This window comes from Rhea americana, unplaced genomic scaffold (genome assembly GCF_003343005.1).
Source record: "Rhea americana isolate MKP2758 unplaced genomic scaffold, rheAme1 scaffold_40, whole genome shotgun sequence".
In the NCBI taxonomy this organism is placed as follows: Eukaryota; Metazoa; Chordata; class Aves; order Rheiformes; family Rheidae; genus Rhea; species Rhea americana.
In genome coordinates, this window is record NW_028186535.1 from 5,883,057 (window position 1) to 5,900,276 (window position 17,220).

Sequence of the window (17,220 nt, forward strand, 5' to 3'; positions counted from 1 at the left end):
CAATACTAATTAAATATAATGCTGGATAATCTGAAAGGTAAGGTCCCAGCATCTCAAATTGACTGTTAAAAATTAGTAGATGTTTTTGACCTTAATCTTTCTGTGCATGGGTTCCYCATCTGTAGAGGAATGAATCTGATAGATTGTAATACCATCTGATTTCACAGGCGTATTGTAAAGGATATTTTTAATGAAGATTTGGACATTTTGGTTATACTGCCATAAGAAAAGTTGTGAATAAACTCTGTCTTCATGTTTGAATAGACGTGGCATCTCACACTGAACAATTAGAATGAAACAAAATACTGAATAGCTTTTCAATGAGTATCTACTGTATACTGAATAAAGCCAGGACCCATAAAGTAAAAGCATGGCATCCTATAATAGAAGAATATGCCATAAACACAGAAATKGTTGATCTAAGTTTTGAATGTTCTTGGCATAACTTTTTTCTGTGTGAAAGTATCTCACTGTACATACATTTTGAGTCAGATGGTGTTAGGGAAGAAAGGAAGCTATAATTAAAAAATACAACACACAATAACAGAGTCCAGTGTTAGATTTTACTTTCTCTCCCTAGTCTATCCCTATTACTAATTTACACTAGTTTATAAAACGCTAGCCAAAGGAATGTGTTAAAGGAGAAGCAAAATTTTCACAGTATTGTTTTTATGTAGTCAATCTAGCTAAAGTAAAATTTCAGTCATTCTGGACTTAAGAAATAGATTGTTTAAACAGAAGATTTTACAGGTGACTCTTAGTTAAAAAGCTACCTTAGCACTTTGGGAGATCCACAAGGAATATTTGCTCTTTTTGTGGAAAAGATAGGAATGAGCAGTAGTTAAGTGAATGTGGTGGAAACTCCTTTTTTTATGGGTGGTTTTCTTCTATGTTTGGGAAGCTACTTACATTATACTGAATGAAATATTTTAATGGAATATGAATGTAGAATTCCAGTGCTTTGAAAGTAGGGACCAAGGAAGTACTAGCTTGACTATCTCAGATCATGTTTTTCAGATCATTTTGCCAGAGTCTCTACCCTTGCCAGAAGTGTTTGAACTAAGTTGCCAAACTCTTTCTTTAGCGGGCGTTATACAATGCTTCTAGGAAAGGCTCAGAGGAATGGGAGAGGTTAGTTTACTTTGAACTGTACATGAGGATGTCGTGTTGACTTGGTCATTTGCAAAAGAGCAGTTCTGGAATGTGATGGTGAGATTTTAGTGAGATTTCATTTATATCAACTTAAAAAAATCCATTACATTTCAGAGCCCTTTCAACCAAAAGCAACTACAAAGACAGCACAGAGACAGCTAGCGCTAGGCAGGAGAGGAATTCCTTATCTCCTTTTGTTGTCCATGTAAAGAAATAGAAAGATAGGAACACCCTATCTTATCCAAAATACAAATATATTCAGGCTGTGACAGTTTGGGATAAAGTGATTTCCAAGGTTGATGACCCTTTGTGAATGTCTTGCTATCTGTTTATTCCCATATAAAGAGAGGCTGTTGATTTTGAGTATCTCACCTGCTTACTTGCCATGGTATCATGGATAAAGCACAGCAGTGTCAATAGAGTTAAACCCCAGTATTTTGGACATCACACCTATTAAAAAGAAGTAAAATTGTCTTCAAATTCTGAAGTGCCATTGTGCTGTAGCTGGCTTTCCAGGATGTCTAGCTGTAGACACACAGCAGTTCTCCTGTCTTCAGAAAGCAAAGATAGAAACAGGTGTCATGATAATTGTTTTTGATAGAGAAATGCATCTTTCTTATGTAATGTAAAATGAGAAAGGAAATGTTGGTAACCATTGTGGGKTTTTTTGTCTAACATTTCTGTCTATCATTTTTTTAAATTATATCTGAAATGGTTAGGCATAGAAACTTCAGATTCAATTTGAGATGAAGACTTTGAGTGAAAATGTGGAGAAGTTTCTACTGTTAAATTTTCAGTCTAAATCGTATCAGGAGTAGCAGAAAACTTTCAAGATAAAGTTTTAAGTTTTTTGAGAAATTGTTTAAACAGACCCTTAATGATGTGGTTTTTTTTCTTTTTTCTTTTTTTAATAAGATTTTGGTCCATTTGGCAAGAGTATCTAGACTCTAGTGGAATTTCTAACTTTTGTCACAAATCCTGAGAAAATTGAAGATTAAATTTATTATATGGTAGAGTTTCTAAACTAGATCTCTCAGGAATTGTCATTATCAATTATGTTTGAAAACGATTATTTCCTATGTTTGCTTTTATTTGTTTGTTTGTAACCCTGAAGAACGAAAGAAAAATTTTGCTGAGGGCCACCAAATTTCTAGGCAAGCATTTTGTGATTGTATAATAGTGTGCACAAAAGTGAAATTTAGAGCATCTGGTGCGGCATTTTGCTGATAACATAGATGTGGGTATCTGGCTGCTTTACCAGTATGTGTGCACATTATAAAACACCTAAAAAAAATAAGCACTTTTTAAGCAACATAGTCACTGTATTATTGAAGACTGAAGAAACTACTGCTTTTCAATTAATCCCAGCATGTTCCCTTAGTTCTTCAGCTGGAACAGCAGTACCACCAGTTCACTTGTGAGTATGGTGCCTCATTTCCCATTTTCAGAGTTTTTGACCGTATTGTCAGTTATTCTTGTCCTCTTACAGCATTTGTAACCAGTACGTGAGTCTCAGTAGCAGAGACAGGGATAAGGAGCTGTTTTAAACAGCTATGATTTTCTGCAGCTCTTTGACCCTCAACCCATGTCTGGTCTCAAATTTATCAGGTTGCTCTGGGACTCACTTCTAGTTTGCATTTTGTTTTGCCCCATTGTTCTTAAATATTTGAAAAACAGGTTGTCAGTTTCCTTAAGAAATTTCTTGGCAGAGTTTTACCAGATCAGTGGATTTATGAGATACTCCAATACCATTTTCTTCCCTATACTAGTCCTGTGTATGAGACACTGTCTGGAGGTGGAACATTTTATTTAGTAGCTGTAGAAGACTCTCTGGACTGAGTAGCTGCAGAGAACTTTGTGCATTCTTGATAATGGAACAAATGCAGACTATTTTTAGTTACAGGAAATTGAACAAAAACAGTAGCTCAGTTTTTGCCTATTGACTGGCTTTATTACACATTCACTTGCTCTGAAAGACTGATTTGGGTTTACACAGTGCATTTTTCAAATGCCTATTTAGTGCCTACCAAAAGTACCTGCACTTCTCATAGGACCTACATTACTGATTTTCTAATTACTATCTTAAAATTGTTTTCTTCAGCCTTTCTTTTATCATAAGAATGCTCACAATATATTGACATGTGAAGGCCCCTCCTTAATATACAGAAATACTTAACAATGCATATCTGGATTTGTACTGTCAAAGTTACTGGTCTTTCTTGGAAAGACTGTAATCGTTTTTGTACCTGCATATTTACAGTAATAGCACTACATAATATTTTCTTGAGCTTATTTTGGGCTCAATGCAAATCAGATATTCTGTCCCCTCTGGAATAAATAGTTCTAGAAATTCATCAAAAACTGATTTATTTCTAAAGAGAGTTTTAGGAAGCAGTGAGCATTCTCTTGCAGTGCTCTTTCTGTGAAATTTTTCACGTGATGTCTTATGATCTCTTCCAGACTTGGATGTGACTTCCTTAGAATATGGTGTACTGTGACCTAGTTGACATTTCAAAATCTGTATTTCACATGGGCTGAAAAATACATGCTATAAGTATTAGAAACTCTTAGATAATGAACTAGTGACAGTTCTTGACTACAGTTTTGTGAAGAGATTTTCTTAGTTACAGTTTTATGACATTAGGTAGTAATATGATGAATATGTAACTATTGTAGGCTTAGTTTTTTGAAAGAAAATTTTAAATTTCCCTCGCCCCTCAAAACTACTGCATAAAATGATCCTGTTCTGAGATGTTAGAGACCATGATTCTTCTTTTAGGTATCTTTTTGGTAAGAGAGAAATGGGAACAAACTGGAAATAAGCCAGACACTCTGTATCATTTTGTGTTGTGTTAATAACAGGGTAGTGAATTCTCATTGTGACTCTACAAAGCGTTAATGAAGTTCTAATTTAAAAAGCAAACAGAAAACCTCTACATTGCACCATGGGGACCCAACACATTTTATCACATTGTATTGTGACTAATATTAATATTGTTAATTAACAAGCTTTCCTGAGATCTAGGAACATCACAGCAACAAGTTTTTTTTTTTTTTTTTTTTTTTTTCCCCAAAGCTGATTAATCTTTCTCAGTACTTCCAAACAAAAACGCAGTGAAATGGAATGATGTGAATTACCTGCTTACTCAGAAGATCAAAAATAAAATATGTTGTAGTTAAGTGAAAAATAATTACAGAATCTTAATTTAAACCATTTTATTACTTTAAAATCAGGACACAGAAATTGTCATGCTGAAAAACAGAAGCATGACTGGATCATCTTTAGAGTAGCCAGTATGCATCTTCAGAAGAAAATAAAGCTTAACAAAACTAAGGCTACTTTACTTCTCACTGAGAGATTCCACACAGGGGTTTAATAGGATTTAACTAACAGATTTTGAATTCATACCGTTAATTAATTTGGCTTAAATTTCTTCAGTAACCCTGTATAGACAAAACTTAAGTGGCTATGTATTCCTTTCCCTGTGTAAATCCATTCTCTGAATTGACTGTCTCTGTATTGACTGTGTCCAGCTAATTTTCCACTGCTGAGTTTTCTACATACTACTTTCTCCTTGTGCTCCAACTCTCAGTTATTTAAACAAAAATTAAAAGCAATAGCAAGAAGTAGCTTTCAGTAGAAGAAATATGACACCTTTCTTTATTTCCTAGTACAGGGACAAGGAGAAGCGGTGATAGTTTGATACTTTGGTTCACTTTGTTTTTTCACAAGAGTGATTACAGCTTAGCTTCTTTGCAAAAAACTTAGGGTTTCAACATTATAAAGTGTAAAATAAGCATCATTTAGCTTGAATAAACATCTTAAAATATTGTTTAAAAAGTTTAGCTCCTTTTCACAACTGTTTGGTTCTCATTTTTGTAGTACTAGAATAACTCTTCTGAAGTGTTGCTACAGAGGAAGTGAGGAAGCTATTCTTTGTTAAAAACTGTATCAACCTCTTCTACAATCGGATATATTCAGATAGCTTCATTATAATTTTCACTGCCTTATGATGTCAATAAAAGTTCTTCTACTGTCAGTTTTCAATACTCAAGTTTACATTTCTTCAACTTCAGTCTTAACCAGATTTCCCTGATTAATAAAATATTGACAATGCTTATTCTTTCCTAATCTCTTCCTGTGGCTCACAGTAACTTTTTCCATCTTGATATGAAAGAAAACTTTATATTATAGGCTGCTTGAGGCTGTTCTGTGGTGGCAGAGGGCAGAGCCTGTGTTTCTGGGACACTTTCTGTATAACACCTGTTGTGTGATAGCCTGACCCAGTGGTACAAGTAGTTTGTCTTGATAGGCCAAGTAAAATTTTGTATTTTGTGATAACAGCTAAGTTGCCCATTGATGGACTATAACAACAGTATCAAAACCATGCTGCAAGTAATTCACAATGTTAAGTAATGTTTCTGTCACTTGTCATACTGAAAGTTGCAATCTATCAGACAGTTCAATCTGTCAGAGTTTCAAACCATCAGGTTTTCATCTACATGTCCTTTGTAGGGACTCTTTAAATAAAGGAAAAAAATGTTTTGATTACTTTTGTATATGAGTAAACTATTGGAACTGTACTTTAAAGGAAAAACATCTTGAAAGTAGTCCTACTGCTCAGGCTGAGTTTCTGTAACTTGGTCACTGAATTATCTGAATATGCAGATATCCAGAAGCAACCCGTACTTTGGAAGCACTAGAAATGTAGGACCTTTTTTAATTTACATTTTTAAGGTTGAGTTTCTATATTAGTGTGTTTTTTTTAATTTAATTAAAGGTCGTGTATTACYGAAGATATAATCCCTGTTTTTCTTTTTACAGGTCCAATGATGCACCAGCAGCCTCCTTCACAGCAATACAATATGCCACAGGCAGGAGGCCAGCATTACCAGGGGCAGCAGCCACCTATAGGAATGATGGGTCAAGTTAATCAAGGAAATCACATGATGGGTCAGAGACAGATTCCTCCATATAGGCCACCACAGCAAGGTAAGAATTTATTTCAGTGTTTTTATATCAGTTTTGAATAACCACCTTTAAAACTATTTTAAATCATTTTCTTGCTTACATCAAATTTGTATCAAATTATTGAGTGTCACAGTTGTAGACTTTGTGGACGTTTTTTTGTTATCTTCTTAAGGGTGGATCTTGCAGCAGATTACTGATATCACCATGAATGAAATTTGAAGACAAATATTTCTTCTGTTTTGAGTTCTTTCTGACAAAAAGTATCTCAAACTGCATCTCAGATACGCTGATGCAGAGTTCTGTTTCAATGTTAAAAATACTGACAAATACAGAAAAGGAGCTGAGTACCTGTTTAGTTCTGAATTTGCTCAATCCAAAAAAGAAAGGAAAGGGAAAATGTTCCACAATCTTGCACCTTTTTTTTTTCTTTGCAGCCCTTTTAGAAGGGGGAACAATCTTATTTTAAGTGCCATAGTACTTTTACATACGTATTCATAAAACAAGCTCAGAAATGAAGTGTGATATATGTGCTCAGATCTAGTGCAGCCAAAGAATTGGGGGGCGGGGGGGTGTGCGCGCGCATGTGTGTGTGAGAGTGTATTTTAAGTAAAACAGATTACATATGTTGTCTGAAATGCAGCAGTATGGGTGGGGAGTACATTTGAGAAATATTTCTCATACTAGAATCAGCAATTAGCAAGCTTTATAACAGAGAAAACAAGTTATTTACATATTGACTGGTTGTGGTTTTTCAGGCCCACCACAGCAGTACTCAGGCCAGGAAGACTATTATGGGGACCAATACAGTCATGGTGGACAAGGTCCTCCAGAAGGCATGAACCAGCAGTATTACCCTGATGGTAATCTCTCATAAATGTTAACTTTCCCATTTTCTATACCTGCCCAGTATTAATGTAGACATTACTTTGCCCAAAATTACTGAATGGGGCAACAGTAACTGAATATCATACTTTGCATTTACAAAACTTTCCCAATCCAGAATTGTTACTACAGCTTGAGTTATTATGATTAGTTAATTTTACAACTTAAAGTACGCAATTTGTAATACTTCCRTTTGTTACCATAACATCGATACCAGTATTTCAAAATGAAGATTTTGTAATTGGTTTGTCTAAAAGTATGAAGGGTTCCATATTATATCTAATATAGTTGAGCTGAATTAGAACAGTCGTAACTATAATAAGTAAGAGAGTGGGTGATACCCTTTTATAAAAGATTTTATTGGAGTGGAAAAACTTCCTGAAAAGATACGTTTTTCTGGGTTTTTTTGTTTTTGTTTTTTTAATTAGCTTTTAGTTTTAATGTAAGTCACAATGTTTTATTGCTGCTATGTTATGGGCCTTTAGCTTAGTTTATGTTTTACACAGGCATAAAATGGTCCCTGCCCTAAGGAGCTTATAATTGTGAATCCTCTTTAAAAGTCCTCCAGTGCTTTCAAGACAAGACCTTAACTTTGAATTGCACAAATCTATTCTTCTGCCTCTTCGAATTTAGAATCCCAAAGGCTATCAGATTGTGCTTTAAGTTAGAGTTGCAGTTACTTGTTTTCAGGCTGAGCACAGGCTGGGAGAATAAAGACATTGGCTCTTGGCTGCTGTGATAACCCTGTCTGCATCTTAATGACATCTTATGAAGTTCAAGGAAAGTGGTAGATATTAATATTTTAAAAAAATATTTGCAAAGCAAAGCTGTATATTGCCACAGGAACTTCTTGTTGCAAATGAAAGGACACAAGTTTGATGTTTTTAGTTGATGTTAAATTGAATTATTAAGATACCCAGGACTATGTCTAAAGGTATTGCATATAAGCTTACACATGTTATTTTTGGATACTTACATGCAAAGGTATTTTACAAGTTGCATTCAGTCATAATTATTGAACTTTCATTTTGGGACTTTTATGTTAAACATATGACCTCTAAATAATTACAGGTAATTCACTGTAGTAAGGGAAATTGGACATTATCATTGACAGCTCAGTGACAGCACAGATGAATTTGCTAATACTTATTCCTCCTAAAAGTTAATTCTTTGTAACTGCCTCATTATTACTGTTTTACAGAACATAAAAAGAAGATATTATGAAACTTATGTTAATGGTTATGTATTTAAATTAGATTCAATCAGTGAAGTATGATACAGTTGCAGAACTGATTACAAGGATCTTTTAGATCGATTTTCTTATTTTAGCTACTCAGTGTAATTTTATCCCAGATTTTAACAAAATTTAGCATTTACCAACTTAGCAATATGATATGTTTTGGTCATCTGCAAATGTATTGGTCTTAAAACAACTAACAGGTAGGGTGCTTACTCCATATGTTGGTTTCTTAACTGGAGATGTCTGTAGTCTCTGAAAAGGAAGGTTCTTTTGTAATGAATCTACTCATGGAACGCAATACAGGAAAAGTTCTTTAAGACTTCTAGGAATTCTGCTTTTAGGGAAAAGTCAGCCTTGAGAATTTTTTTTTCCTCTTACTTCAGAGCAGAATTTAATACTGACTATGGTTCATAACTTAATTGAACTTTTATTTGTTATATTTCACACTTCTTATAGCATATAGCTTTTGAATTGGAGATCAGCAGAACAGGTGTTAGACAAAGTATGGTAATTGCTTTTTTGTTCGTGCTAATTGAATTCAGGTTATTTACATGTGAAAGGCCTAAATGCTTTCTTCTTTTTTTGGGGGGTGAAAGAGAAAGTACTTCCCCCCCACCGCCACCACCACCGAGGATTATCAGAAGGTTAAGAGCATCCCTTGCTGTGATGTTGCTAAAACTACTGCATCAAGCCTTTTTTTTTCCTGTCACATGTTAATTCAGTATGAAAGGAAATCATATTAATAAATCTTTGGCTAATACAATTGAATTTTTTTCATGTATTTCCAGTTGAAATTTTTTTCATTTTTCTGAAAGATTAAATATTTTTAGGGTTTTCACTCAGAGGCCATTAACGTTTCTTCCTGTCTCTTGTCGAATTGATGTAGGTCATAATGATTACGGTTATCAGCAACCGTCGTATCCTGAACAAGGCTACGATAGGCCTTATGAGGATTCCTCACAACATTACTACGAAGGAGGTATCTATATACCTTCACACACATACGCACATACATTCCCTTTCCTCCCCCACCTGCAACGGGAACAAAAATTCTTGCACAACACAACTTATACCCATGCAAAGCTCTTGTAGAATACTAGTTGCTGGCTGTCTTGAAAATTGCAGGGAACGTGAAGCATTCAGAATAATTTCTTGCAAACACCTAAAACGTATAACCATAATTTGCCATTTCTAACAACAGTAAAATGACTAAAACACTATAGAGATTTTTTTTTCCCCTCAATGGAAATTTTTATTTAAACGTAAATTTATTGGTTCAGTTGTATATCTTATTTTTGTGTGTGTATATATTTTGTATAATTATAGTGCCATTAGGAAACAGCTTGCTGATCTTGTGTAGCTAGTCTGTGCTCTTGTAGCTGTCCTTAATTTTGTCTTTTTTATTTTATTTAGCATAGTCATGATCTTATGACTGTGATGTTCCAGTAAATGTAATGCTCGTTTGGCAGAGATGCTGAAAATGCTGCAGTTCAACTTTGCAAAATTGGCTTTAACTGCAGTTTGTTTGGCCGAATTCCTTCTGTTTGGTTTGAATTTTCTTTGTTTCGTTCAGTTTTTGAAATCAATATTGCATTTTCATTTTGTTCTTGTGTTGTTGGCTGTGCATCTTAGAAGGAAAAATTTAATAAAGTAAGTATCTTTAATTTTTTTTTTCTTTCTTCCAATCATATTACAGGAAACTCACAATATGGTCAGCAGCAAGATGCGTATCAAGGACCACCACAACAGCAGGGTTATCCACCACAACAGCAGCAATATCCAGGCCAGCAAGGCTATCCAGGGCAACAGCAGGGTTATGGTAAGAACCTGAAGAGGCAGACAGTAATCGTAGAAAAGACTGAGTGAGATCCTTATATGTTAYTCCAACTCGATTTCACTGGGTTGAAGATTGAGTTTTATGCAAAAGAGCACTATGCCCTCAATCTCACTGGGCCAGAACAAGAAAGTGCAGGAGACAGCATCCATTGGGAAGTAGATCTGCTGGCAAACTTCAGACAGGTTGATAGCGTGGCAAACTGAGGGGTTTCTAGACAATACTGGCACAGGTATCTGTAATTTAGAAAGACTCTAAAAGACTCTGCTCTTTTCCATTCTCTGTAGGTGAATATTAAGCTCAGGAAATAAAGATGGTAAAAAACTTTTTCTCATTCCTTTGTCTCTGCTTTTGCAGTTTAGAAATGCATCTCTTTAAAAACTAGTGTAGAATTTCATCTAACCTGTATGAATCATTTTAAAATTCTTACATTGATGAATAAAGAAACTGATATAAGCATTACCAATGCAGCTTTGGAAAGAGTTTGTCTTAGAAAGTATTTGCAGTGGTAATGAAAACTTCCTAAAGTTGTTGTGTCACATGTGACACAATAAAAATTCTTTGTCACACATGAGATGATATAATCCTTGGATTCAAGGATGTTCTCTCTAACAGGAATCTTGTAGTGCTAGTATGTGATTTTTTTGTGCATTATTATTTAAAAACTTAGGACAGAAGGTCATACTGAAAACATTACTCTTAAGTTTTCCTTGCTTGCATATTGTACAACTGTACATATTTATCTTAGAAGCAGCAACCTTTAAAAAGGAATTTCTGAAATCTCATTCCATACATTTAACTTTTAGCTTTGTTGCAGATTTAAACGGTAAGAATTCAGGTTTGTGGATATGCAAGGACATGCACACCTTSTTTGTTTGCCATCTAGATAAATGCCAGTTTCACATCAAATCTAGTTATGTTGAGATAGAGTTAAGTTTTGAAAGGATCCACTGAGATTTGACAAACTTTTTAAGGTTATGGATGAATTGATAGTTCTAAAATAATATTAATGTACTTGTATTCTGCTAAGCTTAACAGAAGAACAGAGTGAAGGTCTGTCTAGTCTAGTATTCTAAATATTGTAAACAAATAAATCTGACTTACTCTGGTTAAGAATTACTAGAGAATTTGTACACCCGGATAGTGTATTTCTCAATTTCCAATTATTAAATAATTTTTTTAGCAAAAATAGGTATTAAAGTCCCAAATAAATAGATTCCATTTTTATTTTACAAAATCCGTTACTGAACATTTACAATTCTACTATGAAGAATCACTGTGAAGAATTGCCATGAATAAATGAAACCAAGTTTCATTTGTCAGATGAACGCAGCGCTTTTTAGGATGTAGTATTTTTGCTTGGACTTAATATTTAATTGTTTACTAATTTGAAAAAATAAATCAGCATCTCAGTCGTTGTTATCAATCTTCTAAGTTTTGTCTCCCGGCAGAAAGCTGAAACTGTATAGTTCAAGGGGATTTGAGGCCTGAGAAGAAAGGTAATAGCCTATGAAGCTTTCCTTCTCCAGGTCATCTTTTTGACTCTGTCACAGATCCAAAATTATCCAAAGTTAGCAGCTGATGTCGTCTAAACGTTCAATGCCTGTAGCTAAAACTAGCACTTGCTAGCAGTGAATCACGTTATTGCTAAAACATATTCATTTTTTTCTGGAAAAAAAATAGATTTGCACAGAAGGCACTTCCTAGAGAGCTGCAGGAATTCCCGACCCTACCAATTTAAGGGGTGGTGCTGAAAAATGTAACTTACAAGACATCTGTTGCAAACAAGCCACTTGGAGTATCACTGAAAGATTTAGTACCTCATCTTCATWAGGTGGGAGGGGATGAAGTTTGTTTTGTTTGGAACGTGTCTGCAGTGCCTTATGGTAGTAACATGCAGCTTCCAGTGGTAAACTGGCTGGAAAGAAGAGTCCCTGTAAGTGGTGGCAGAAAATTTGTATAGACAAAAGAACTGCTTCCTTTTACAGCCAAAAAAAAGCTGGAGCCAAAGTTCTTTTCTACCCTTTTCTGGGAAAGTGAAAATGACCAGAGGAGTGAGCAGTGAGTAGAGGGTGCCTTTTTCCATTCCACAGTAGCATTTACTGATTGTCACAGCTCATATTTTATGTGTGTAACTTGCTTGCTTACTCCATTTATGATTGCCTGCCATGATGTGAGAACTGATTATTAGGCAGTGCAGCACTGCTAGTCTCTTCAAAAGTCCAAATGCTAAATGCAAGTGATCATTTTGAATGCTCCTGGAATGAAAGGGTCTGGACCTGGAGCAGCATATTGCAGGAGGAGAGTGTGTCTCCTTAAATCCTACGAAATGATCATGATTCCTGTTTGTAATTTTTTGCCTTATTCTTCCTGTCCTGTGACCTAGTGTGTGGAACTATGTGCATTGGTAATAAAAAGTGATCTATGGTTAGAGCACAGGCCCTGTCAGCTAAGGTGTATTCCAGTGTAAGAGGAGGACCACTGATCCTTGATACATTTTTAGGTAGGAGATGGCCTTATTGCACAGTAGTGCTATTTCTGAGCCCTGCTGAATTTAAAAGGTAATGCTTTTACCACTGCTTCTTTCTAACTCCTTTAATCAATTCTTCCTTCTTCTGTTATTTCCATTTTAATGATTTCCAGGCCCTTCCCAGAGTGGCCCAGGACCTCAGTATCCAAATTATCCACAAGGACAGGGCCAGCAGTATGGGGGATACAGACCCACACAGCCTGGGCCACCACAGCCACCGCAGCAGAGGCCTTATGGATATGATCAGGTATGCATTCATTTAAACAGAATATTGTGATTCTCACATGCTCATTCAATAGTTTTAGTTTGTTGCAGGCGTTTAAGCTAATGAATTTGAGAACATGGTCTCTGTTGTGTATAGGCAACTCTTTTGCTTTTATTTCCATATGAGTTATTCAGAAATAATTATCTGGAGATGTGATAAGTCATTCTTTTCTGAGTTTGTAGAGTTTAATGCAGTTTGGCAAAGTGAGGGCCTACAGACTGTATTTTTGAACCTTAAAAACTGAAGTGATCTGCTTCATAATCTAAAGGTGAAAAGGTAAATGATTGTTGTGAAAGTTGATCCCATGTAGACTCATTGTTCATTACTACTTTGCATTAAAAATGTCTGAATTTTCCACAAACACAAATCCAGTAATCTTCCTCTCCAGCTGCAGAAGTACCTGAAGTGAACGACTAAAGTTCGTCTGTTGTAGAACTGTGTGTGTATGTATGTATGTGTATGTAGAACTGCAGGTATGAAGCCTGCTTTTGCACAGGTTTCCTCTAAGCAGTATAAAGGAATGCTGAACATGGGAAAGTGACTTGAAAATCAACTGCTGCTTTCCTATCACTACTGAGATAAATTAAAGAAAAATGCCCACTAGGCTGGAGTTGTTCTTGAGGACTCCTGTAAAACTACCTTCTCATTAAAGCACGAAGCAGAGGCATTACTCATGTAAACGTTACTAAACTATAAAAGTCTAATCTTAGCAGTATAAACAGTTCAGGAACATCATTGGAGTAGACAGWATTACTTGGCATAAATAAAATCGATATAACTGAATATATACTATGATCGAATTGAGGTTCTGGTGTTCAAAGAGAATTGTGATAGGTCAGTAAAGGGTTGGTTGAATTTTTAATAAGAACTTACCTTAGAAATAAGAATATATACAAGTATCAGCATTTCAAAAGGAGAATAGTTTACTCCCTTTCTGCAGAATTTAGAAAAGACGAGGAGAAAGGGACAGACTCTTTTAGTGTGGTAGCTTAGAGGTGGAATTATTTCTCCTAATTATTTAAAAAATAAATTTTGCAGGCAGTAATGTCTCTCTCATACGAAAAATAATCTGTAGGAAAATGCTTTGCTGGTGGCAAATGTAGGGTGAAGGAAACTCAGTTTGCTGAGTTTCAGATTCTTTCATGGTAAAAATGGATAACCCTCTGTGTAGGTATGTTCTAGTCCTCCAGTTTGTGCAATCTAAGTTCCATTGGGAAATTCAATTATAGAAGGCCTTCCCACTCTTTCATACTAGCCATTCCTGTAGGAATTACACTGCTTAAATACTCATCTGGCAGCTGTTCTGAAACTCTTYTTCCCCATTGATCAGTGTGTTACAATGGAGAAATGTGACATTGCAACATAAAAATGGCATTTAAAGTATTGCCTTATTGTGATAGTATTTATGTGGAATGTTGACAGAAAAAAAAAAAAACAAATTTTTGTGAAATAGCACTTTGAAGAATGTTTGCTTGATAGCATGCTAACTTCTTCTATGAGCTCTGAACACTGGTAAAAGATTATGGTAAGTCTGTAGCATTGAGGCTTTCACCTCTGCCCTCCTCTTCAGTACGTCGCATTGGACTTCTCCGTCAAAGGAAGTAGAGGATATCAACAAGGGGAATAATTCTGTGGATCAGATCGACAGAAAATTTGATTCCTGTGGAATAAGCTGATTACATATTCATGTTCACCATAATGTGCCTTGGTTTTTGAGTTAMTTTTATCCGTCTGTTCTGTGATGCCTGTTACATGAGTATATTAGATATGTCTGCAAGCAGTTTAGTTTTCTAAACTTCTTTGAATTTAGGTGACATAGTCTTTTTAAAATATACTTGGATGTTTAGGTGGGAAGTAATTCCCATCTTTTATTTTTGAGTGTTTTGCAAATTTCACAGCAGTCTGCTGTATTTAAAGACATGATTCTATTAAGTTCCTGGTTTTAAATCCATATCATTAGTCTTATTTACACATGAAAACATAAAGGATTTAGTGAGGTGAAACTTTTTACTACTTAAATCAACTTACCACTTACTGTCATATGTTTATACCATTTAACATGATTGTTCTTCTGATTTCAGCTTTTAATACTGGAAAGCTACCTGCTAGTCTAATTCCTTATTTTAAATTTCCTTTTTAGGGTCAGTATGGAAATTATCAACAGTGAAAAAATACTCACATTCCGGTAGGCAGTATCTATTAGCAGCCATATTGTTTCCTCAACACTGTGGACATCTTCCTGAGATGAGAACTTCCCAATCCATCTAGCTTTTGGAAAAAAATCTCGTGGATAAATGGCTGTTTTATACTACACAGTCTTCATGGGTTAATTACAAAAGACTGTAGATTTTGAGAAACTGATTTCCCATCTCTACTCTAGATGGCAATATTGGACAGAAAATATGTGACATAATTTGCAGTGAGCTGAGAACTGTATATCAAATAGACTGTTACAGATGGAAAGGTGCGAACAGCTTTGTATGTTTATGAAGGTTATGGGAATTTAATATTTTTTCCACGGATTTTTTTTTGTAGGGGGAAAGGGGAAATGCACACTTTTTACAACAGCAATATTTTGTATATTATGTTTTTCATGTGGTAAATATGCAAGACAGTACACTACTCGCTGGGCAGAATAAGAAATCTACTGTTAAAATGGATAGGGGCATGATAAGTGCTTGATTGTATAAGTCCTCGAAATGGTGTACAGTAAAGATAACAGTGAAAAAAGACGAAGAGCATCATACATCACTGATAGGTTCATATACAAAGAATAAGAATCCCAGTCATCTAAATGGGAACATAATTAAGGACAGTATAATATAGTCTTGTGCAAAGATTAATTTTTTAAGCTTTCCAGTTTTTGAGTGAAGCATTTTTGTAAAAATTGTTTCTAACATAGTTTGACAATTTCCTGCAAACTTTTTGGGTTAACAAGATAAATATTTGGGTTATATCTCTGTGTTTTGTCACAGCTTCACATCAAGCAAGCTGTAATCCTTCCTAATAATTGCAATAACACAGAAAATGACAAGTGTTAATTATACTTGACTTGAATATGCAAAGAATTTGGAAAAGAATATGGAGAACAGGACTGTATTGTGTAAGTGTATTTTAACCTTTAGTTGAATAATTTGTATGTATCAAAATAGCCTAGAAGACTTTGTAAAACCTATCTAAACTTTCCTAACTGGGAGTTAATATCTTTAGAAAGGGGGCATTYTGTGTGTGTGTCCATTCTTCTTACTGGTTAACATGAGACCAAGAGATGTCTTAGAACATCAAATTAAAACCTGTTGGTGAGGTAAATGCCAAATTTATTTTGAACTGCATTAATGCTTATAGTGTTGCATGTGAGATAGACGCAGCACCTTGATCAGTAGCATAGTAAACAAAAATTGGTTTTGAGACAGTCCTGCAACTGTACATCAGATAAAATAATGGATATTCTGATATGCAAGAATATATGCATACAAGAATTCCTGGCAACTTTTATAAAGGACATAACTTAAAATTAGCCCAGGAGTAAAATCATATTTTTTCAGTTGGCAATCATGTTTGAATATGGGGGAAAAAAAAGGATGTTTATATTATGTGTATGACCTTATATGTGGAAAACAAGATTTTAATTTTTTTCATCATTTTTAAAGAGAAAACAATTTTCTTTTACTTAAAGTTGGTTGATAGAAAATACACGTCAAGATTTGAAGAGATATGGTATGAGGAGCATTATTATGAATGAAATACTTGTAGGTTCTGTGCCAATTTTCCACCACTGTGTACTTCATTGCTATTTAAAACTGTACTCCATCAATTCTAATGGAAGAATAAATTATTTGTGATTTTAATTTTCTCATTTGTTTCTTTAAATTAGATCTCTATCACTCTGATGTCTCATCTGGAGACTCTGCTGTGGGTTTTATTATATGGAAGTTGGGCCAGGATAACCAAACTGTATTTACATTCTAGGACTTTATCAAAATTCTCTTGCTATAGCCAACTTAATTAGAATTAACTGTTCAGTAATCAGCATGTTGTGTAGGTTGTTTGTTATGAAATTCTTCCTGAAAATGCAGGTCCATGAGGTTATAATCAAGATGACTGAATTAGATAAATGAGTTGAGGAGGCAAAAATGTGTTGAACCCAACCTGGTGTAGATACGTTATCTTATTTGAAATAAGCTCAACTGACATTAAGAAATAATTTGTCTTGCCAGCCCATCTTCTGTTGTCTTATTCTTCTTTTTAATGGAAACTAAAATTGCAATTTTAATAAGCAGAATTTCCTCCAGGGTTTCCTTCCTAGAGACTACTGCATTTGCAAGGTTTAATTGTTTTATAACAG

At 34.8% G+C, this 17,220-nt stretch overlaps 1 protein-coding gene across 3 annotated transcripts in view; it reads left to right on the top strand.

Moving 5' to 3' along the window:
- SS18 (SS18 subunit of BAF chromatin remodeling complex) overlaps positions 1-16,723 on the top strand; it is a 44,595-nt gene extending 27,872 nt beyond the window's left edge. The window contains exons 6-11 of one of the 3 annotated variants that reach the window (XM_085314347.1): positions 5,978-6,145; positions 6,880-6,984; positions 9,133-9,225; positions 9,943-10,065; positions 12,724-12,857; positions 15,016-16,723. In XM_085314347.1, coding sequence (XP_085170473.1) covers positions 5,978-6,145; positions 6,880-6,984; positions 9,133-9,225; positions 9,943-10,065; positions 12,724-12,857; positions 15,016-15,042 — 650 coding nt within the window. In that variant the 3' untranslated portion in view covers positions 15,043-16,723. The remainder of the gene's footprint in view (positions 1-5,977; positions 6,146-6,879; positions 6,985-9,132; positions 9,226-9,942; positions 10,066-12,723; positions 12,858-15,015) is intronic. The other 2 variants (XM_085314348.1, XM_085314349.1) reach the window with 2 other exon arrangements.
- The last annotated feature ends 497 nt before the right edge of the window (positions 16,724-17,220 follow it).